General features: G+C 33.4%; 1 protein-coding gene across 1 annotated transcript in view; it reads left to right on the top strand.

Moving 5' to 3' along the window:
- The window catches only part of LOC123712947, a 111945-nt gene that overhangs the window by 74849 nt on the left and 11278 nt on the right, over window positions 1-25818 (top strand). The window contains exons 4-5 of the mRNA XM_045666359.1: window positions 11788-11996; window positions 13065-13237. Of these exons, the coding sequence (XP_045522315.1) occupies window positions 11788-11996; window positions 13065-13237 (382 nt within the window). The remainder of the gene's footprint in view (window positions 1-11787; window positions 11997-13064; window positions 13238-25818) is intronic.

The following is a 25818-nucleotide window of genomic DNA, read 5'->3' on the forward strand; positions in this document are numbered from 1 at the left end:
AAAAGTTTTCAACTCCGAAAGCTGTTTCGGTTGAATTAAGAGAACATAGGTTTTTTTGTTAGTTTTGATACAACCATACATTAATTTTTTACGATATAAATAATACCTCTATCACAATTTGATTTATAGAGATGTTTTACTAGCACTACGGCTGTAAATAAATTGCAAATATTGCAAATACTTGAGATTTTTTTTAATCTACAGCGTATGTATACACAGGGATACAGCAAAGCAATGTATGAAACATAGCAATTTTATTTAGTTTTGTTAAGTTAAATCTATTGTGAGTATTGACTAACTGACTTAGACTATAGCCCCAAGTGAGGCAGCGGTCATCCAGCGTATCCCAGCCCGATCAGTTCTGGGTACTTCATTTCACTGCTCAGCTTCCTTCTTCTCGGCAATGATGCATTGCCACGTCTGTTTTGGGCGGCCACTTTTCCTTTTGCCTTGATTCCAATCGAGAGTTTGTTTGGCAGTGTCACTTAGATCCCTTTGGAATGTATAGTCCACCCATTTCCACTTTAGGCGCTTTATAGACCTGTCAATTGTCGCGGTCATTTATTATTACTATTTATTATTGAGAGTTATAATAAATGCTTAGCAACGCCCGTAGGCCTCTATTCATAGATCATATTGCCTTCTGCGCCTGACACGCCGTCTGTTTTTGGACTACGTTTTTGTTAACTGTTGTGTGTGAGATGCGATTGATATAGTTATCCAATTGTATCCGTTATATGTAAAAAATATGTAAGTATGAAATCCCTTTCCTGATTTGTGTACATTGAATTAAAAACGATGCAGCGTTGCATGTTTACTTTTTTAATGGGTTCGCGTAAACACGTTGATAGAGGGAAATATTTTATGTCTACTTTTAAAGTTAATATAATAAAATGTTTCTAAGGTAATAGCAGCTGTAAAGCAAGTTCCTAAAATGCCTTTTTGTTCTTAATACTTGTTTAGTTTGTAATGTGAAGTACGGAACATCCAGCTGTCACACATTATAATTCAATGAAAAATAACCATCCGCTAAGTTCAATTAGTTATTATAGCTAAATGTATATATATATATTACCAATATTCTTAACCATTGGTTAAGTTAAAAGTTTGGTATCTGTGGCAGTGTTCCTTTCTGTATATAGTAAGCTTCTAATATAAACTTTTTATAAACGAATATCTAAAATAAAGTATGAAAATGAAGACTTTGTTTTTTTGATAATAAATTGAAAACTTTATAAGGCAATTTATTTTACAGAATCTATAAGGAATTCACAAAGCGTCTTAATATCAATAAATAATTCACGCTAAGTTATGAAACTTCGCTTTACGCTAACTCAATAAAAATTCGTTCAGCGAAGAAAATATCGAAAACTCTGACACAAGACCAGTGGTGCTGTGACTATGAGTTGTGTTGACGAAGTCGAGTTCAAATAATAATAAATAAATAAAATATGTTAATTCATTTTAAGTACATATTCATTACAATGTGTAAGATTTGGGAACCTTTTTAATTAAAAAATACCTGTGTCAGGGTTTCTAGCTCTTTCATAAGAAACTTAGTTATACATTCCTTAAAATATTTAATTTATATATAATTTAGTTACATCCTTTTTTTTTGTTATTGATGTTTAACTGTTATCAACACGCTTGAGTGCATAAGTGAGCGTGTGAGTGCAAATGTGTGAGTGAGTGAGTGAGTCAGTGAGTGAATGAATAAAGTCTGTAACTACATACTAGGCCTCAGAAGAAGCTCTAACTCTGCTTAGGGTATGTTCATGAGCCAGTCCTTTAGTCGTATTTTTAGATTGTAGACGCTAAGTTCAGAAAGTTATTTTTGTATTTTAAAATATAAGTACTGTTATGTTTTATATTTAATTTAACATAGAGTTGATTTCCTGAAAATATGCAGCAAATTGTATGAAGTGTTTACAATTAAGTTTTAAATTATTTTAATTTATTTATCGCTTTTATGGGTTGTTTTCAGTTAACTATATGATAGTCACAAACTTTACTTCATTTATTTCCAAAAACTACATGAAACATTAGAAAATAATAATTAATCAAACTAAATAAAGAACTTTTGTCAGTTCACCCAAAGGTGAACAACAAAACAAAAACATTCACATCTTGCTATTAACGGAAGCATGTAATTTTTATAATGTTAAAAATCATACTAACATATGAATTAAAAAAACCGATGAACAAATCATTTTTTTAATAGATTTCCCTCAATTTGTGCATACTATCCCGTACTCTCCTAATATCTTTTTACCAACAAACAAATAATCATCAAAATCGGTTTACAAACGAAGAAATTATCAGCGAACACAGAACAAACGGTCGAATTGAAAAATCATTTATTTCAAAAGTCTATTTCTCAATTTCAATAAAGACTTACAATAATAATAATAAATAATTACAATAGTATTCAAGACGATAAAAAATCCCCTAAAACTCCACCTCATGGCCACTCGACGCTATTAAGAAAACGGTGAAATATGAAAAAAATGGAGTTAAGCATGTCGTCGACAGGTAACATGCTGATTGTGTTGTCGTCAGCATCCTGTCAACACCGTTAACTGTTGCCCTACATTTGTATTTGTGATTTTTCTTTAAGATAATTTTCATAGCACATGCCACGAGCAGTTTTTTTTTTTATTTTTCTCTAAATTTGTTTGTACTTTTCACTAGGTATATGTAATAAATGTACTGATTAATAAGGGCTGTGTGTACAGTAATCTCCCTATAACACGGTAGTTAACGCGTTATTGGCAATCGCGTTGTAGGAGTATTCTCATAAAAGAATTTTGAACAATTCAAAAATTTGGATCGGATAAATAAAGTTATTCAGTTTGATTTCCTAACAACACAACAAAACAGATGCAAAGGTACCCAAAACTAATTATGGACTTGACAAATCATAACTTTCACACTACAGAAATATAACTTTATAAATCCCCGCGTTATAGAAGGGCAAATACCGCGTTATATGGGGGACAAAAATCTCGTTATACGAAAACGCGTTATAGGTGACATACGGTATACGTTACTGTATTGCCAAAATTGCAAAATATCATTCAGCCGAAGCCTACTATAAAATAATATTAACAATTCATTTGAATGCTACACTATGCCTGAGTGACCAATTTTAATTTATTTATTTCTATTAAAATATGTGCAGCGGAAGCCAAATACAGGATACTAGTATTCAATAATATCTCTTATTCACATTTAAAATGCTATTTCGATTTGATTTTGCAATTATTTAAATAATTGACAGTCTTTTTATAGGATTAAGTAATTTAAATTTACTACAATTTTGAAATATTCTTAGGGGCTTAAAATGACATAATCTCAAACATACATAATCGGCCCATAATTTTACAAGGGCTTATTATCTGCGTTAACTAGAATAGCCGAAAGACTTAACTGTTAACTAAAATAACCACGAATTATCCTCTGCCAAATAACTGGCTATTATTGACACGTACGTGTCATTCACGTCACGATCGCTAACTAGCGGAAAGTCCATGACATGAATCCGATCTAAATTGTCCACAATTATGGAAATTTCTTATACACTTTCAGGTCCCAATTGGCATTCAACTTCGCAAGTACAGTAGTTATGTACTACATACTGAACACGACGGACGTTAAGTTAATTTTAAAGCTAACACTTTTACTGATGAGTGTTAAAGGTACACTATCCCTGCCAAAATTAGGTGTAACTTTCGATTTATCGATTTTATATTATTACTATGTAAATTAATAATCATCAAGAGTTCTCATCAGTTATTATAGAATATATTCCGGTCTAAATCTTGATTATTTTTAATTACTTAATAATTGTACAATTGTCCTGTTTAGCGAGTTTTGTTGCAAGTTCTAGGTACAAATTGTTTTATTAGATATATAATACAATTAAACAATATTTACAATATTCTTTACCGAGATAGTAATAATTAATAATGGATAAATAGACTGAAAGAAATTTAAAAAGTTTGATCCCTGTGGCAGTGTACCTTCAACGCTGGCAGCATTTCCTCGCTGTAATGCGTTACTTCTTCACTGAGCGAGGAAAGCACCAGCTCTGAGGTCACCGGCACACCAGGCGCCAACTTTAATCTTTATCCTTGTTTTTACGTCTTTTGTTAGCTGTGTATCTGCCTTAATTAAAAGCGTTGAAGCTTTTATTAGATGCTTTTTATTTTTTCTTAAAATGCATAAATATTTGCGCTAACGCTCCGGAGTCTAGTCTCTTCCACGTATCACATTTTTTAATGAAATAACCTGAAGTCAATATATCTAATAAACACATGAAAAATTAGTTTTTGCCGCCCCTAAACACTCTCAATTCCATAGGGCTCGTGAATGCGTTGCCTGTGTGTGTGTGTGTGTGAGACTTTTAAGAGTGTACCCTCTTTTCTTGAAGTCTTGTATATTACAATAATATGAAGTTCTTTTTTATATCCAAATTATTTTAATATTGAATTACGTACTGAAAACTATTTCAATACAGAAACTTACACACAAAAAATACTGTGTTATTGTAGAAATTAAGTTTATTTATTATTAGCTGCGCTATAAAATCCTTAAAACATTAAACACTTTGCCTATAAATTAGTACCTGAAACAGTCTAGGCACTCTCGTAATTTTCACGCTAGTCTTAATATAAGTTTGGCAGCCGGCTTTGCGGAAATTTACGAGGAAAACTCAGGTTGGACCGCAGACGGGGACAAATTTAACACTATCGACCCATGGGTTAACTGTCATTAAGATAGAGGTGATCTTGGGTATAGTGTTTGCCTTTAGGGAACGTTTTTAAACCTCCGAAGATCAAAAAATGTTTTTGGTTTTAAAATGTAAACTTTAAGACAAAATAGCGGTATCCAGTTTCATGTGAAGGAAAAGACTTAGATTTCTTATCATAAGTTATAGGATAAAAGCCTCCTTCATATTAATAAAACACTTAGAAAACGGATTGAAGCTATGTATTATTATTATAAACTTATAATTATTTACATAATTTTTAATTTAAATTTTAGGCGATACATACTCCGGGGAAATAAATACAGATAACACAACTTTCTCTACAGCTGTGATACTTTTGACATTCAACACCGTTTGTCTCAGTCACTGTGACCATGCACGCTGTAAAGCACGCGAAACTTCGGAAAATTTAAAATTATGTAAATAATTATAAGTTTATAATAATAATACATAGCTTCAATCCGTTTAAAAAGTGTTTTCTTAATGTGTAAAAGCCTTGTTATCAAAAGACAATACTCCTTCATATTTTTCTTCTTCTTCTTTTTGTCTTGAGCAATCCAATCCAAGTTCATTCAATTTTTTCCCGCTAGTCTCTTACGTCATTTGGCCATCTTTTCCTTTGTCGTTCTATACATCAGTAGGCTGAAAACAAAATGGACCGGACCTACGTCAGTCCTATAATTTTCGTTAAATACGTCCGTTACATATTATAAAAAAATCACAATTACGAATTACACCAAAATGAAAAATGCAATGGAATAAACCAAATACAGACTTCACCAATAGATGGCGTTGGACATTTAACATATTATGTAAACAGATAGTTAGATCTGTCAACTGGAAGTGACAGTCGTTCGCTGTCGATTGTAATGCAGGATTTATGTGCCTTGGTTGGCACAAATAAAAGCCATAAACAAGAATTGTATTAAATGTACCTTGCAACATACTTTTCTTTTCTACATTTAAGCCGCCCCTGAAATTGGTACATTTTGGTGAGTATAATAAATAATTTTATTATATATAACATCTTATAAAAATTTGACTCAAATGTATTTTTATTCCTTGCATTAGTAATTGGCAAAGCTTTAATTAAAGGTTCTGATTGCTAGGTATCTTTAAAGATATTATATTAATAGTACAGGTAACAAAACCTATCATATCAGTTGTTCCAAGTTTGTGTCACATTTATTTAAGCTTGGAACTGTATTTTCTAGATACGAGTATACATTGTTTTATTAAGACATATCAATAAATTATTTAGTTAGCCTGCATGACGTAACTTAAATCGATAAAAAAACAGGACAGTTTTTGAATACTATATGTTGTTTGAAGCAAAGTGATGTTTTTAGTAGATGAAGCCTTCGAAAACGGTTAAATGTAAATTACATTTTATTATCCTTGATCCCGCCATTACAGGAGCGATTTTTCTCTTAGATTATTTTAAGAACTTTTTTCGTAGTAATAGTTTGATATATCAAGCAGAAGATTACTAATTATTTAGTGGATAAAAAATACTATGTTATAATAATATAAAAAATAAACGGCGCTACAACCTTTTTAGGTCTTGGCCTCAGATTTCTATATCTATTTCATGACCATTTGTTAATACAACTGAGCGTTTTCTAAGGCAGTTTTTGCCGCGCACCACCACTATGTGGAACCAGCTGCCCACTGAAGTATTTCCGAACCAATTCGACTTAGGGTCCTACAAGAAAAGAGCGTACCAATTCTTGAAAGGCCGGCAACGCACTTGCGAGCCTACTGGCAATGTGAATGTCCATGGGCGGCGGTATCGCTTAACATCAGGTGAGCCTCTTGCCCGTTTGCCTGTATCACATTAAAAAAAAATCTAATAGGCAAGTAGGTGATCAGCCTTCTAGGCCTGACGCACGCCGTCGACTTTTGCGATGCGTGCGAATGTTAATGGCACATAGAAAGATAGTCCATTGGTGCACAGCCGGAGATCAAACCTACGACCTCAGGGATGAGAGTCGCACGTTGAAGCCACTACGTCAACATTGCATATATTACAATTTAATTATTTCTTTAAAATTGTATGTTGCCATTTATTTAATGTTTAATTTTATTTTATCTATTAATGTACCTACTTATCGTACGTATATTGTCTAAGTTTAATAATATTTACTGCCCTACATATATAACATATGCCCGAATATATAATTCCATATATACACTAACTATTCTACCGTTATAAACTTTTTCTCAAAATATAAAACATGATTGTTGGTCTCTAGATTTTGAACGCCGTCTTTATGGCTTCAACTTAACAGATGTCGCTTGACAGGATCTCACATAAAGAGTACTTAGCCTAACAAAACCGTACGATGTTTAGATGAATAAACATTACTTTTTAAGACACTTTTAAAACGTATTAAGTTATGAACAAGAATACATTTAGGCATTGTAAACATTACAGATAGTAGTAGTTTTACATTTGTGTTCTGTTTACAGCAGTGCAGTGTTAGGCCTAGGCTTCAGCGTGAGATTCTCAACCCTGAGGTCGTGAGTCCGATCCCTGGCTATGCAACAACGGACATTATTTCTATGCGTATTATACCATCGAACGGCGAAGACGTGTGTAACGTACAGGAGGCTGATCACCTACTTGCCTATTCGATTGACAAATGATTATGAAAGAGATAAAAAAATCAGAGTCCCAGACCTAAAAAAGGCTCGCTGATTTATTTTTTGCCAACTACATTTTTATCTTATCAGGAGAATCGGTAAAAATACTATATAGACAGTGATTTTCCCAAAAATGTCGTTATTGAGAGGTTGCGAATCACGTTCGGATACTACGTGACTGCGACGGGCGGTTTTTCTTCATTTTACAACCATTTTCCGCTCTTTACTGAGACATTTTCTGCTTTTACAACTAAACTGAATTTCCTTCAATAAATAAGCCTAGTATTTCTTAAATTGTTAATTTGTAAACTTATAGACGGGTTTCGGACCTCCCTCCAATCAACATTGTGTGGAGAAAAATAAAAAACCTCTTTATTGGGCCTGTCACAGAGCACACACTTGTACGTTACAATTCGTTATATAACTCGCGTTAATAGCCAGTGGATGAGCTGGTTAATTAGATGTCATTAGTGTAACATATATATCCTTTACGAAATATGACCTGAAATCAAGCACTGCAACAGGAATATCTATTCAACATCAATGCTACGGAGAACCAATCAGTGGAAAATCTGTTCAAGAAGCTTGTAATCGCCCTAAGATCTGTCCGATTATTTGGATATAAACCAGCATAATCTTTATAAAATTGACAATTGCCGTGACCCATTAGAATGCGTCCTCAGTGGTATTTCGCTATTGGGCGGAATGCACCCGACGTATGCGTTAGTGGGTATTGGGCACCCGTTTTCTGTCCAGCAAACTGGATGTCTAGCGTCACTCATATGCCCTTTCAGGGAACTGCAGCAATGTAGGGAAGCTCAGGTACATATCCTTCCTTGATATTAAAAATCTATTTGTAAAATAGTATTATTTGTGGATAAAGGTCACATTTAATAACGCCACAAGGACTTCAGAGAGAAACTTATATGCAAACCATACATATTCAGTGATGTTCATACAAAATTCACTGTATTATACATGTAGGCAGGCCATTACTTATTCACATGCTTAACGATCCCTGAGAATTCGTAAATTCGCCTACAAATAATTTTCCTTGTACATTTGTATAGGTTTTTTTTTATCATGGACGCGGAATATACTTAGTAGGAGTATTAATAATGTCCAGAGTGTATAACCTGCATCATGAGCACACACACATACACACCCTCACGAACATACCTTCCACAACATCACACCCTATTAGGTATTACTCAGTTAACGTTTCAACCTTTTTGTATATTATGTATTCCATCTTTGGCTATATCTTTAGTATAATATTTTTGTCATATATATGTGTGTGTGTATTATTTATGATGCTATAGGATTACGACATAAATCGTTTTACAACGTCATTTTAAACGGAGCAGTCCGAAAATTTATTAATTTAAAAAAATATGTCTAATAATATTGATTTAATTTTAATTAACTATAAACTTCGTTGCAATTATACAGAAATACAGTAGACTTAAAATTATTAAATAAAATTTTGAGCAAATTACGGTCTTATCTCGATATATATTTCAAGTGATCTCCAGGCAACTATGAGAAATAAAATTACATAAAGTGAGCGCAAGAAGTGCAGTGCTAACGGCATTGGTTTGACATTGGTCTCCTCCATATCGCGCCATTCCTCTCTGCACTGTGCCACTCTCTGCCATATCACCTGCTGCTTCTCTAAACAGACAGCGAAAGTATTGACAATCCATTAATATTTCTACGACACTAATTATATCTACTATACTTAAGCCTTCCATTCAAAACGGTTTAAATCTTTTCTAACACAGATTCAAAATAAATAATGTCTATACTCTATGCCTTTGCTCTGAGCTGAGGTGATTGTCTTCTGAAATTGTTATAAAAACGTATTTATTATGTGAAAAAAAAATGCAGCGGCGCTACCTTTTGTGGTGTAGACATCATCTAATAGGTGATCAACCTGTACCTGACACACGCCGGTTTCCTTCACTGTTCGAATCAATGCGGACATAGAAAGAAAGTCTATTGTTGCAAAGCCGGGATCGACCTCAGGAAAGTCGCACGCTGAAGCCACTAAGCCAACACTGTTCAGTTATTATGTGAAAACAATACAATATTTGAGACTATAAAATTAAATAAAAAGACTATAAAAATTACATTACAACATATGTCCCTTGTAATCACAGCGTAACACGATTTGAGAGAAAGAGACGAAAGAGTATTTAGTTTTAAAAGATTTGAGCTTTAGTTTTTATGAAAAAAGAGGTTAGTACTAACTTGACACAGATTACAGTACAATAAAATCCTGTATAATAATTGTGGTACATTTAAAAGCATCTACACTGCGTAGCCATTACGTGTAATGATTTTATCTCAAGATATTATATAATTTCTCAAAGAATCGTGAGTCTATGTAGGTCAGTACGAGATGCGAATTGAAATGAACACTGTTAATAAAACCGCCATTATTGCACAGACTATGTTATGTTGATATATGACATACCTAGAGATGATTAAAGATAACAAAGGACAAGCATAAAGTTAAAATTGCCATAAACAAAACAAAGAACAACAAATTCTTTGTTAACATATTATACGATTTATTGACAATTTACTGTAAAGATTATTGTGTTTATAAGACAAAATTTAAACCCGTGATTGTTGTTATATTTTGTGATAAATCAATGTCTATCCTAATTTTTAAAGCATATTACATAAAAAAACCATTATTGTGATTTTCGTAGGAAAGTTTGAAATAGATTAACAAAAATCACGTTTCCTTCCTGGTATAGAATAATAAAACAAGTAGTTTATAGAGGTATTAAATCTGATATGGTTTAAATTGAGTTTGAACTTCTGTTTGAAATTTGATATTGCCACATATTACTTTGTGACTATAAAACTAATTGAATACTTGGTTAAAATGTAATAACCATAAAAATTAACCTAAAAAGCCTTAAAACAGATGCTCTGAAGCCATGTTATCACATTAAATTATCATTTGCATAATTTATTATCTGTTTTCAAATTATGTTATTAAAAATATGGTCTTCGTCGCGCGCTTACTAATTACATGTCAAATAACGCACACAAATTCTATCCATAGACTAAAAGCACAGAGTCAATTTTCCCTTACACTAGCATAAATGACATCAAGATGTATTATCTATGACGCCACTAGTATTAGAGCAATTTAAACCGTAATTTACGGTTATAAGGGCCAGTATTGCATGTTAATAACTCCCGTATGACATCCACTACGTCAAAATCGAGTGTTCCATTTTCAAATTAATTTGGGAGCGTTTTCTAATTGGCGCGACGTGACTCGGCTGTTCTAATCAGCGAATTTCAAATGTTTAAGCTTTGATTGTTTTCTTTAATCTGTGCTCTGTAGTTTCTGGTTTCCTTTTGTTGTTTATGCCTTTGTTCAATAGTTAATTTGAATCATTTGTACTTAAGTATTGTTCTCATATGAACATGGAGTCAATTCTGACTCAAATTGTGAACATTAAAGAATTTTTCGCTATAGCCTTTAGCTTTTATTGTCTTGATAAAAATTCTAACTATTAACAATTCATAAGTCTAGACATTCCTGGAAAAATCAGTAGACAATAAGGAAATACCGTAGACAAAGGAAGTCTATTCGTGCTTCATTTTGATCTTTGATAAATTATACAATTCACGACCTTAACAACGCTTTTATGTGGACTGTTCAGATTTTATAAATATTTTAAAACAGTATATGACGTATAAATACTTTAAAAAATATCTAATTATTGGTTTAGCTACATCCGTCATGTCGCCACCTCAGCCGCAGATTATTAATAAAATTTACAAATTATTAAAAAAAACTTAACCTAACATACTATTATTTGTAGCTGCAATACATATCTTAACTATACAGCTGTATATCCACCCCACCTTTAAACGTCAAACATCAGCTGTCAAGTGACATGTGTCAATAATACCGCCATTTCATCCTAAGATTAAGTACTGGCAAGAAAAGCGTAAAATATGTTTCAACCCAAGAAAAGACAGTTCTAGGTGAAACAGTACAATTAGAGTTATATATTTTGTTATGTTCATGTGTGTATAAGAATATAGTGAATCGTATTCTCACCGACGCGTTTCTCATTCAAGTGTTCCCGCTTAAATGCTATGTAAAAGTCATTAATAGACCGGTAAAAAACGTTAACTTATATGTTATTTGCATAAATATTTAAATTGCACAATTTGTGAAATCCTGGCTAAGACCCAGAACAGATTTTAATGGTTGGTTTCAAAATGGCTGCACTACAAAGGCCAAATAGGGGATTACGTAAATATGCTAATTAAGAAAAAAAACGTTAATTAACTTTATATATATATATTAATTCATAGTTATCATCTTACAGATTGCGTTCATCTCCAACTCTACAAAGACCTAAAAGAGAGACAGAAGAACGGCCAGACGAAGGCATCGTTATCGCTGCAGCAGTATCTGGGGTTCGAGTCTGGTTTCACACTTGATAAGGAGTCGAACACACTCGCCATACTTTGTGAGGATGTTGTTCCAGTACTGGCATTTGATACCAGAGAGATTTTAATTCAGTGGAGGGTTAAGGTAAATACTTTTAAAGATATATAAAGAGGAATGGCAATATGAACCTACCCTCATTTTTAATATGGTTTATGGGTACAATATATTTAATATATAAAAATATATTAATTCTAGTATATGTTCCAGTATTGGCCTAGTGGCTTCAGCGTACGACTTTCATCCCTGAGGTCGTAGGTTCGATCCCCGGTTTTGTACCAATGGACTTTCTTTCTATTTAACGTTTCCTCAAAAGGGAAGATAAACATCGTGAAGAAACCGGATTTTAGGCCCAAAAAGTGGCGTCGCCGGCATGTGATAGACACAGGAGGCTGATCACCTACTTGCCCATTAGATTGACAAATTATCATGAAACAGATACAGAAATCTGAGGCCCTGAACTAAAAACGATGTAGCGCCTCTGATTTTTTTTGTAATTTATTTATTTTTACATGTATATACTATGTGCGAGTGAAGCCGCTGTCCATAGCTAGGTACTATTTTAAGCGTTTTGTTACACAGTAACATATATAGGGGTTCCATAAAAATAACTGTATTTCAAACCCGCCCATGACTCCATGCTTCATATATTAATATTCAAAATAAAAGTAGATACTATTTTTTTAATGTATGGAGGCAACCGGGCAGTGGGCTCACCTGATGTTAACTAATACAAGCCCATGGACATTCACATTGCCAGAAGGCTAGCAAGTTCGTGGCCTTTAAAAATATGTGGGAGACAGTCCATTTATCGAGGGCTGCATCATCATTATAATCTCCCAATAAGCGTAGCTCCAGGATTAAAAAAAGATAACCAACACAAAATGTTCGATGAACGAATCAGCTGCTGTTGACACAACTCGGATACTGGGCCAAAAGTTTTTTTAATATAAGACGAGGCAGCGGGCTCCTGGCTCACCTGATATTAAGTAATGCCGCCGACTGTGGACACTCATTGCCAGAAGGTTCGCAAGTGTGTTGCCAGCGTTTCAAGAGTGTCTTAAACTTGTTTCCGTCTCTATTGAATCGTAATCACATCGTTTAAATGTCTATATTTAAGTAATCATGCCCGTTTAAAGCTTATTGTACTTCCAGGTGCAACACAACTTAGGAAGCAGCAAAGAATTTGCAGCAGTAATCATATCAGCACCTTCTTCTACGGGAATAAAAGCTGGTCCAGTACGGTTACACGCCTGTGGACCTCGCCTGGCTCTTTGCGCCTCCCGACCTCCTGAAGTGCTGGCGCTTTGGGACGTCAAGTTGTTAAGGTAGGTTCAATATGTGATGATAAGACCATCAGTCTTCCAGGGCAGCGTGTAGTGGCTTTTCATTTTATTGCGTTCAAACGGTGGGGGTAACATTGTGGGGAAACCGTCATGCCTCAGATCCAAAAAGTCTTAGGTCAGTCACAGAAGGTCTACATGCCTATTAATAAAAAACACAGACAGAAATCTGAGGCCAAGTACTAAGGTTTGTACTGCCATTAGTATTTGTCATGGTCTCCCAAAGGTAAATATATAAGAATATATAATAGAATCTGCAATGGGAACTACAGTTATAACGAAGGGACTACTTTGGTCGTAAAAACCGATAGTCGTAACAGCCGATGACTTTGTTATGACAAAGTCAAAGTCAAAAACCATTAAAACCATTTCACCAAGTTCCACGTGACATCTTAAGTAATTAATAATAATAAAATAAATTAAAACACAATTTTGTCTTCGATCAGCAGGAGGCTTGGTGAAATAAGAGCACACACTTACATTCTCGTGGGATTTAAATAAATAATACTCTGAAAGCAAGGGTCTGTGTTTCTTTACATTTTGGGGATTAGAATAAAATAGACACGGTCTAATGAGACCCTTAAAGTCTTCCAGTTAAGAAAAATCACATTTTCCAAAGACTAAACACGAACAATACACGAGAAGTCGACAAACTGGCGTCGCAACTAATCTTCTAAATCGACTTCCGGGACGAATTTTTCATTTCGCCACAACCATTTATCCATTTGACCCACTTACGAATATTCAAATGGGGATATCGGAACTAAGTTTGTTTACGTTGAGTATAAATTTAAAAAAAAAATCCTAACGTTACCTTCTTAGTATTAGATCGCTTCCCACGGTCTCAATTAAATACAATCAAACCTGGATAAGTGAAAGCTCAAAGGACCGTTATCAAATTTTCTCTTATATATAGGATCGTCTCTCATCTGTCTCATATATAGAGGACATAAAACTATAGAAAACGCCATTAACTGTCGCTTATTGAGGTATAGGCATCAACCTCACTCATCCATTTTTAAATTTTTCTCACTTGTAGAAGTTTCAGGAACGCAAAATTACGGGTAAATACTGTTTATTTATTATTTGAAGTTTACCACGTCATATATTCTACTATATCTCTGATATATGTTACATACTCTTATGTTATATGTATGACAATTTAAGTAAACATAAATGTTACAAAATATATAAAGAAAAAAATTATATGTACAAGTTAAAATAAAAATACCAGAACTTTTTTGCTAAGCAGAAAAAGATGAAAAAAATTACCAGCAAAACAGCAGATTAGGTACGAGATAGGCACTTAACAACTGGTCAGCCCACCACCAAGTACTTTTAATTCCGTGATAATTGCGAAAAATTATAAAGAAAGGTGGATGAACCGAGATCTTGTGTAATCCGAATAGGAGGATAACTGTCATTAATAGAATAGAAAAGCGAGAAACGCTTCCCCAGTTGTCTCTTACTCAAGTTTGACTGACTGTATGTAGCGATTCAAGAGAAAGATATATGTATAGTTGTAATCTATCTCGCGAGATTGTGAACCTGTGGACAGTTGGCAATTTGCCAATTTTAAGATTGTAATTTTACGATTTCACTTTGATTAATCTACCAAATAATAAAACGTTAAATTGTAAGCACTACCTTGAGGTTCACAATCTCGCGAGATAGATTACAACCTAAGGGATACAATTTTACGGTGAGATATATACATCTAGTATCCAGTTTATGTTTCTACCATACTATTGTATGTTTTTTTTCTGATTATGTATTCAATAAATATTAAAGTCCGCGCATTCTATATAAACAATTTCAAAAACTACGGAGGTTTTTACAGATTTCACTAGTATCAAGCATTAAGAAGTTTTTGAAGATGTCCAAATACACTAAATCCATGCTATGATATATGATGCCTATAATGATTTCGTGTTCGTAGACTATAGAAGCAATTGTCCATTCTATACATTATGATTATATCACAGATATAACGCCTATCTCTCTATTTCGTAACTATATTTATAGTAATATAGAGGTTAATGACGATTTGTATCCAAAAAGTGTAGTTTAGCATAAAGTTTGTTCGTAGAATATGCTCTATGGAAATATTTTAATCTGTTTAAATTGCTCACCTATAATATACTATACTAATGCTCAACAAACGTAATACTTTGTCTCTTTCTGTCCAGTTGTGTTTACCCTATGAAAAGAGATAGATGTAGTACTAAGGTATAACGGGGTAAGAAAATTTCATTCCTTTTTGGTGTAATAAAATAAACATAGGAAATGAACTCAAAGATATGCCGCTGTATTTCAAAGTTTTGGAGATAACTTAAATACAGTTATAGCAAGTGTTGGGGTCGGATTTCGCCTCGGGCTTCGAGGGTTGCTTTGCAAACGAAAATAATTCACGTTTATATCTATTGTAAAACAGAGTATTGTTCTGTGTCGCTTCAAATCGATAACCAAAGTCTGGAGCCACTGTCATGGCAAAAAAATATAAATAATTTTACGTTTGGTTACATTATAACAATAAATAAAGCCATAATTCGCTCTTATTTACAAAACAAATACAAATAATTGAAAAAAAACTTTGGATAAACACAGTTTCGTCTTCAGTTCATCTATTCTAGCCGCGGCAAACTGCCCATCTTCATTAAGGAAACTGACAAGCTAAATCTATATTTCTTTAATCAAAAGTACGATAAGCTTGCTTGCACTGAAGCCATGATTACAATGGCTCTGATCCCAGAGGTAAGGTTCGATCCCCGACTGTGCACCAATATGCTTTCTGTCCATGTGCGCATGTAACATTCGCTCGAACAGTAAAGGAAAACTTGCCTTAGACCCAAAAACTCGACGGCGTGTGTCAGGCACAGGAGGCTGATGAACTACTTATCTATTAGATTGAACTAATCTTCATCTTTCTAGAAGATAAAAATATAGCTTAATTTCATGATTATTAATCCCTAAATATACAAAATTCAATAAATAAAAAAATGTTATTCTATGTAATTGGTACTAGCCGGGAGTGTTTTATGTGCTATTTTTTATTGTGTTGCTATTAGCTATGTTATATAGGTTTCGTAATGCCTTCTTTTGCTGTGCCCTAACAGGGTCCATAATATTGTACCTAGCTTAGCTTAGCTTAGCATAAACATCTTTTGTAACGTTATGGAATGCAAATAAATACATGAATACAAATATGATAAAACAAATATCTTATTTATCATTTACAATACAAAATACAACTAAAGAGTTTCCATTATAACTTTTTTATTGGCGCGCAATCGTCTATGAAGTTTCAATTTATTTAAAATAAACTTATCATTATCATGATTATATATATATGTGTGTGACACAGCTAGTAAACAAAAACAAAAAACTGATCAAAAAAGGCCACGTGTTCATAGGAACAAATTGTTTGTCAGTGTCAAGGGCTTCACAAATCATGTTTGCTCCGGGCGCGGCTTGACGTCAGTATTGTCAAACAATTTCTTAATGGTCAACTTGACTTTAGTTTAAGACATCGACGGCATTTTAGCTTTCATTTTCGGTTTGGTATATTGGAAATATACATTTATTTATTGGATATGTTACTCGAGGATAACGCTCTAATGATGGGTTTTTTTTTAATTAGTTCAATTTTGAGTTTATTCGACACAGATATACAAAAAAAAAATTCTATTTGTATCTTTGTTTATTGTCGATTAAAAGCCGCTTCTTAGACAATTCTTAAACTAAATTAATTAAAACGGTAATGGCGAAAATATTTATTGAAATATTTCGTGTTCATTTGTCAAAATAACAGGCATGTAGGTGATCAGCCTCCTGTGCCACATGCCGACAACTTTTTGGGACTAAAGCTGGTTTTGTCACAATGTTTTCCTTTACCGTTCGAGAGAATGTTAAATGCGCATATAGAAAGATACTCAATTGGTACAGCCGGGGATCGAACCGCACGCTGAAGCCACTAGGCTAACAAAGCTTTTGACATCTTGCTTATTGACATAACTTGTCCCAAAACAAAAACAATATCATTGTAGGCAATTAAAAATGTAAATTTGCTGGCTTTTTTTTTCAAATAGAACGAGATATTTAAAAAAAATATGTGCATCTATTATTGTAAACAGATTCATTTCCAACACATAGATACATATTCTTAACCAACCAAATTAATAGAAAATTAAAGCAAAATTAAAAAGTTTGACTCTGTGCATAGAGCTTTAACGCTGGCAGCATTTCCTCACTGTATTACGATATTTATTCGTTGAGCAGCGAAAGCACAAGCCCTGACGTCACCGGTACCACCTGCGTACTTGAACATAAATATTAGAACTTTTATTATTTCTGTTAAATATTTCTTAACGTAAAATCATCTCCTATACTACGAATAGTAGCCTAAGTATTATTATTAAAAGTTACAGGAACCGGATCTGCCAATCATCGCATTTTAATCAACTTGATACCCAATAGACTTCTGATTGACATTTTGATTAAAGTTTTTATACAATTTTAATGATGTGTATTTGATAATAACAATTCTGATATTATCATCATAAATCTTAGATTTTATACGAGATAACATTGCATAAAAGGAATTGATACTAAAAAAATTCATACACAGTTGGTTTATAGCGAGAAAGAATCCACTTAGAAATACAGAATACGCCATCTTTTTGTCTTGACAAAGGTGCATAGTATTTTTTTGTCAGGACGGATATTCTATTAAGGAGAATATCACAGAGAATATTTTGTAGAATGATATTAAAAATACGTGATATATTGTTCAACCTGCCCAAATTTCGACTTGATGTTGATTTATCGTTTAAAATAAAGCTAAAATAAAAAAAAATTTTTAATATAATATATTATTTACAATACAACTTCTTCTGATGACACTTTATTTCTGAAGATTCGCTTTTAACAACAAATTGCCAGGTATCTTGCACTAGTCTAACAAGCTCCTCAGCGGATGTGATGGTCCACTCCCTCTCCACGTTCCGAAATCTTCCTTTTCTCTTTCTTCCTTCTACCAGCCCGTCTCTTGCCTTGAATATTGCTTGCGACTACTTCCTGCCTGATTGGCGCGTCTACATTCTAATCTACGCACATTTTTGTGCATTAATTTATTATTTTTAACAAGAATTTAGCAACTATTACAGAACTTCATACACTTATTCGCACTTAGATTTTAGCGTTTATAGTAAATTCAGTTTAATATTAATATACATTTTGGGAGCTCTATTAGTAGTCGCCGTCAATTTGGCACTAATATAGCCAGTAAGGGATATACAGTTATTAATTTGGTCCGCATTAGGGGACGGATATTATGGCTGATTTGTGAGGGTGTACCAGCAATTTGTAACATTACCTATGCTGCATTGCATTAGAATAAAAACCTAGTACTTCATTATTATATCAAAACTTTTGGTTATCAAATTTTTTTTTAGTTTTAAAGCAGTCTAGAAAAAAGTGTGAACATCGTAGTCGAAGTATTTTCGAACCAATTCGACTTAGGGTGCTTCAAGAAAAGAGCGTACCAATTCTTAAAGGTGCCGGCAACGGCAAACCCACTGCCATTGAAGGTCTCCATGGGCGGTGGTATCACTTAGCATCGCAAGAGCCTCCTGTACGTTTGTATAATTTATTTCTTATAATATATACTATATACAAAGAGATGCATAAGAGAATTTGATTTTTGATGCGATATTAAAACAGATAAATAAATTTTTAAAAAGAAGGAAGGAGTTTTACGATTGAACAGGATGGAATATAAAAGATGGAGAACGTATGCATCGCGTCGCTGACGACTGGGCAACCAGCCTAGCCGCTTAAGGAACCCAAAGGGGAAGGAAATTTTGGAGACGATCAAGCATGTCCTCGGCGTATTCCAGTAATAGCAGAAAGAGTGATTGTACCAGTGAAGTTTTAGTGCTAAAGGGAAAAGTTACTAAGACGTCAAAGGATGCTGGATGCACCGTACAATTTGCGGCTAACTTCTTTAAGCGGCATGTTAAAAAAATGGTATACATTTTGATCAAGTAAATGTACCTTTTAAATACACAATAGAATTTTAAAACAAAGTTATAGAGACTGGCCGTTGCCCGTACCAGACAGCAGTTAAACGCAAGTAAAATCAGCAACAATAGTTCCCCAGTGGTCAGAATTGTAACCATTAAAGCAATGTCCAACTATCGCCGGCTAATTTCATTATTAAAGTAGAGTCGATACGCGTGCCCGCTCTCCCAGAGGACTCTGTTGTTAACTCTTGTGTGTGGGGAAATGCAGGAGCGACAGCGATTAGATGTAAAGTAAATTTTGTTACAATCTGTTATGTAATTATTTTTTATGCTGAATAATAAACCTTTTACCTGTCTTGGCCTCAGATTACATGCTATGATGATCAGCCTGATCTGACACATGATTTTTTGATTAGAGACATGCCGTTTCCTCACCATGCTTTCGTTCATCGTACCAGCTGGTGCTACATAGGCAGAATGACGAACTTGGAGATGAGAATCGTAGGCTGAAGCCAGTTAAATGAAATACTCAATAATAATATCCAATATTATTACTTGTCTTAAAAAAAATATAAATCCCTTGGCGTTGCGAAGAGATGGGGTACATCTTTGCATCTTCTACCGCATTTACCATGATAAGTGTTCAGAGGAGTTTAGATTACTACCGGCAGATTTTCATTATCGTACGTCGAGACTGAATACGATACACCGTCCGTATCACTTCGACGGCCAGTGTTCCACAACTAAGCGTTTTTAACCACCCCTATTACCAATTGGATTTAGGGACCTTCAAAAAAGTGTACCAATTCTTAAAAAGCCGGCAATGCACTTGCGAGCCTTCTGGCAATGTGAGTATCCATGTTATAACATCAGGTCAGCCTTCTGCCTGTTTGCGTGTTATATAAAAAAAAACATTGTTAATTGTAAATAAACTGCTTTTGACTTGCCCCACCCATTACTGTGTTTAGCCTAAAGCGTTGCCTTAACCAAACAAACATTGTTCTAATGAGCTCGCTGAAGGGAAATAATGGAAGAAACAACCGCTCTTTGTGGTTCCAGTCGCTTTCGACATACCTAATTCGAACACCTGGAATTTAGTGTTTGATCATATATAGTATTAAACACGATCCTGATAACTTGGCAAAGCTAGTTGTCGTCGGTGGTGGAAGGTGGAATTCAAAAGCCCGGGGTGCAGATCGCCAACCCGCTGGTGTGACCAAGTCACGATTCTCGGGTCTCCTCTCAGCAGGTGCTCTAATGGAAACAGACCGAACAAAGTAGATATATATATATTGTAAGACGTCAAAGGATGCTGGATGCACCGTACAATTTGCGGCTAACTTCTTTAAGCGGTATGTTAAAGAAATGGTATAAATTTTGATCAAGTAAATGTAGCTTTTAAATACACGATAGTCTTATATATATAATTGATATATCACTAGCAGGGTTGCCGAAAACTTACAGTGATAGTGTCACTTCTTCCTTCAGCAATGAAGAATACAACTAAGACTGTTCCCGACTAAATTTGTTGGCAGCTCACTGAGTTACCAGATAATTCGTGTTTATTTACGTGTAACATATTTGACAAAGAAAATTCGAATGAGCTTTTAACTTCCCTATTGAAAAAATATTGTATACCCCTGATAAAATTTCCTGGGAAGAAATATCGAATGAGTATTAGCGTGTGTGTGGTGACATTAATATTATTTAGATCCCGGCTTTGCATCTGCATTTTCCTATCAAGTGCGCAATTAACAATGAAAGAAATTATTGTGAGGAATCCGGAAGATTGACGGATCCTGATCACCGACTTGCCTAATAAGGACAAAGCAACAAGAGCTTTTAACTCAAAGAACTTTCGAATTTTTATCATTATTTATTTTTTAATATATTTTAATAATGTGATCATGTAGTGATCAAATAATATAAGAATTGGCTATGATGATATGAATCATAATGTCATTGTAACTTCTACCTTTTGAGACAAATATGCACGGCATTATGTGTGGCAGAATATGCGAGCATAGATTGTACCACCATAACATTTTTGTACCATATTATTGCAGATAAATAATTATTATTGTTATGATAAAAATCCTAATCGAAATAAAACCGTGTTATATTTTATCGCGGAGAACTCAAGAGTATGAACAAAATGTCAAATTGAATTCGCATTAATCAGAAATCTTTTTTTATTATACACCATGGGGCAACCGGGCAGAAGGCTTTTCCGATGTTAAGTGATACCGTCCATGGACTCCCAATACAAGACTGCTTGCGAGTGCGCTGCCGGCCTTTAAAATTCGATAGTTCGCAATTGAATTCAACAAAATAAGATTGTATCATGTTCCAACTGAATTTCTACACATTTACATGTGTAATTAATACATGTAGGTTACCAATAAGTCATTTAATAGTTGCCAGTACCTCATCCATCAATTGAGCTACATATGGGCTAATGTTTGTGTACTGTACGCAAACTTAAAACTGTTTATATCACGAAAATATTAAGCAACTCTTTATATATCTGATATTCGAACCAGCATTAGAGCTCTGCCATGTAATACATTTATGTATTACATTTTCATCAGGTATGAAATTGTGTCTTATCACACAAATACACAGTAATAATATTAGAGCATATAGATTATAAATAGAACAGAACAAATTAAAAATTTTGGTCCCTCACAGTGTACCTGCATGCAGCGTTTTCTCGCTGTTTTGTGATACTTATTCGTTCAGGAAAGCACCAGGTCTGGGTAGTACTGGTGGTACTATCAGACGCCAACTTTAATGTTTAATTAGCGGCTGTGTACTTGAACCAGGGCCCAAGAGCCTCTACTCCAGGAAAGACTTATATTGATTTTTTTTAATACGTATATTTCACAATGAAAATATCTGCGCACGGTATTCAAAAAGACCAGCTCACCAAAAATTAAGAGCAATTAAAGCTGTGACATTTCTGATGGATTAAGGCTTTTTCCGATACATCACCCGATAACGAGCACCCCCGGGGAATTAGCTTGACTTAGGGGCATGTCCACACTGACAGCTTGGTTAAGCAAAATTTTCCCTGGTCTCCGCGGAACCGCTTGATATGCAAGTCTTTTTAATTGTTGTCATTGAAGAATCGTAGAAAATTAATTGATATATCGTTTGCGTTTAATATATTTATGAATCAGCTTGATTGCGCCAATATTTCAGTGAATCTAAATTTCGTGTACCCTCTAGATACCACAGGCATCTCAGCATCCCATTTGTCCCTTTCAGATGAAGGCTTTTTGACCAAAACTAACCGATATCCAGATTGACCATTCTGACAAAGGCGCTAGGGCTGGAATTCCATAGTTGGTCCCCTCACACTCGATAATCCTTTAGTTTTATAATTTTATTTTTGTTTATCTCGCCTATAAGTGCTTGTCACCTTAAATATATAAAACTATTATATATTGAAACTATTATACAATATTTACAATTTAAAATTATTTCTAAAAAATCTAAAAAAATTAAATACAATAAGGAACGTTAAATATTTTTTCTTATACCTATGTAACAGTGCGCCGAGCGTTGGCAAGCTTTTGTCAATAAATCAATTAACAAAAAACATCGGATAACATGGACGCTCTTAATCCAAACGTGTCTTGGTCTCTAAATTATATAAAAAACCCTTCATTCCTAATCCCTATATATTGATATACATATACATACAATACATTTGTTTGCCTATTATTGTTTAGGTAGGTCATATATGTTGCATATTCTGAATTTTACGTTCTACCCTCCTAATTACAATGTATAATGATAAATAATTTTCAGGCTCTATTGAGACTTGCCATGAACGCTGTAATTATAGTAAACATGTGTTGAACGCAGGCGCAAAACCGACAGTATTACATTCTGCTCGAGGCACGAATTAAATCGAAATGATGTATTTTTCAGCCATAATCAGGAGTCAAACCTGGGAACTTATAATCAATCAGCACTGATAAATTGAATTACATGTTTATCAGATTTTGGAACGGAAAAAAAATACCTGTGTCAGAGTTCCCAACTTTTCTATAACAAATTTAATAAAAAAAAAACTTGCACCCAACATGAGTATCGTCTTCATGAATTCAATGAGGCAGAGACTGAGGTTTATAAACAGCTTAATTTGTGCTGATTCCACCAATCAAAAATCCCGAAGTCTAGACTTTAAAAGCCAGTATGGATGAAGCTCAACAACTTGAAAATTTTTAATCCGATTCAGTTTGAGCATGCATTGTTTGCATCGCGATTGCTTTAATTAAATCAAAAGCTGAAAACGGGGAAATAAAATCGGCAAACACTTTAAAATTCGTGCTAAAAATTAACATTTTTTAATGTCATGAATTACAGTATGCAAAATAAATGATAAACAAGCTTCGTTTGCCTTCTATAGTGACTTATAAACCGTCTATGAAAAATAAATTAAAATTATATTTTATACATGCAATAGTTATTTATTTATTAAATGAATCTTTATATACTACTTATGTACCAGCGACCTGACATACATTGTTCTACATTTAAATAAAAAAAAACAAATGAAAAACATCTAATTGTTTTTTTTTAAATTATTTATGAAGCTACATTATTTTCGAATCCACTTAAATTCATCATAATCGGTGTACACATTTATTGCATTACGACGGGAAAGATTCGATTGTCTTAGTCGTGACATTGTTAATGGAAAAATTGACGCAATAAACTTATAATAAGCTCGTAATAAACACATCAACCGACCAACTTTAAAACTTCTTATTTTCAATCATCAATCATTAATCAATCATTAATTATACGTATACGTTTAACTGTCAGTTTTTTTCTGTTATACCACGTCCAACGTATACAGAATAAATAGTGTTTATTCGAATTTCTTTTAAATATATAGAAACTCCCGATAATAGTTTATTTAAGCAGCGTAGCCCTGGGCCTCTTTTTCTGTTACCATTTATTTTATTAAGCAAGTAGGTTGATCCTGACACACGTTAATTTTTTGGTTAAAGCATTCCGGTTTTGTCACGTTTTTCACCGTACGAGTGATTGTTCAGTGATGATTATGTCCATGAAGTCTTCATTCGTCAGGTTTAACAGCGCTCAATATAAAAATTATTTATACATATTATAAAATTAGCATATATTTTTATTTTTACACAAAGATTATGTTTGGGTCACAAATGAGGGTCTTGCTGAACTATATTCATTGTATTAGTACAATGTAATAATTTAGCAAGTATTCTCAAGTTTCAAAGTTTAAGATAAAGAGCTTAATTTATATCCCCTTATTCCGGCAAGTAACTTCCAAACTTTACTTTGATCTTTTTTGAGCTTTTACCGTGAAAATTCCTTTGATTTTTTTAGTATGGTATAACGTTTCATTTAATTGTATTACTAATGGAACTATATAAAGAGAATACATATTTTTATTTACCACTATATATATAATAATATATGTATATATGAATATGTTAAAAGCTATCTAAAATATATGACAATTATGGTAAGCTTAAATGTTACAAAAAATGTGTGTGTGTATAAATAAATTTCACTTCAAAAATCAACAGCAGATTAGGTATCAGATGTTGAGTCATTCAAATTGTTCGAACTGGATCAAATTAATCCCAATCATTAGGAACATTTAATTAATCATCAGATTTATAAAAAGCTTTATTGATTAATTTACGTTGAACGACAGTTTTGAATTTTTTTAGTGATAATTGTCTAATTTAGCTTGGGAGTTGATTGTAGAAACGAATACAATTTCCATATAAGGAGTGATTTATCTCCTAGAGCCTGGTTGGTCGTATACTTAGATAAGTTCAATGTGAAAGAGATTTATAATAATAATAAGATTTATTTTAGTTTAAACATTTTGCCAAAACTATTAGTTAGATACTAAAATAACCAAGTTTTAACAGCCTTGCAAGTCTAGACAATATAAAATGTTTTCTAGAGACGTTTTGCATAACATAACTATTTAATGACACTTAATATACACATATGATATACAGTAAAATATATCTAAAACCAAATTGCTTACGTATCCTGTTTTGATATAAAGTCATCAATATAGTAATAGAGATTTTTTTAATCTATATATATATATATAAATTTCCTGTCATGATGTTTGTCCGCGATGGACTCATAAACTCCTTAACCGATTTTAAATTAAATTGACACACCGTGAGCAGTCTGGTCCAACTTAAGAAATAGGGTAGCTTAGATCTTAAATTATAGTCGCAATTTTATTTTATTGCAAATTATTTGTTATAATTAATTGACAGTCACAATTACCTGTTAACTCCAACAGATTCTAACAGATGTCGATACCTTTCGACTGGATTGAGTAAGTAATCAATAGATGGCACTGCTATGGGAAAACGACAAACGTGTCATATAAGCTACAATTCAATATCATGTTAATGAGGCTAAAGTATAAATTAAATTTATTTTGTAGTAAACAAAATACCGTGAAATTCAATTATTTCTACTTTTTTAATTTTTGGTGTTAGCATAGCCAAC

This window comes from Pieris brassicae, chromosome 8, assembly GCF_905147105.1.
Source record: "Pieris brassicae chromosome 8, ilPieBrab1.1, whole genome shotgun sequence".
Classification (NCBI taxonomy): Eukaryota; Metazoa; Arthropoda; class Insecta; order Lepidoptera; family Pieridae; genus Pieris; species Pieris brassicae.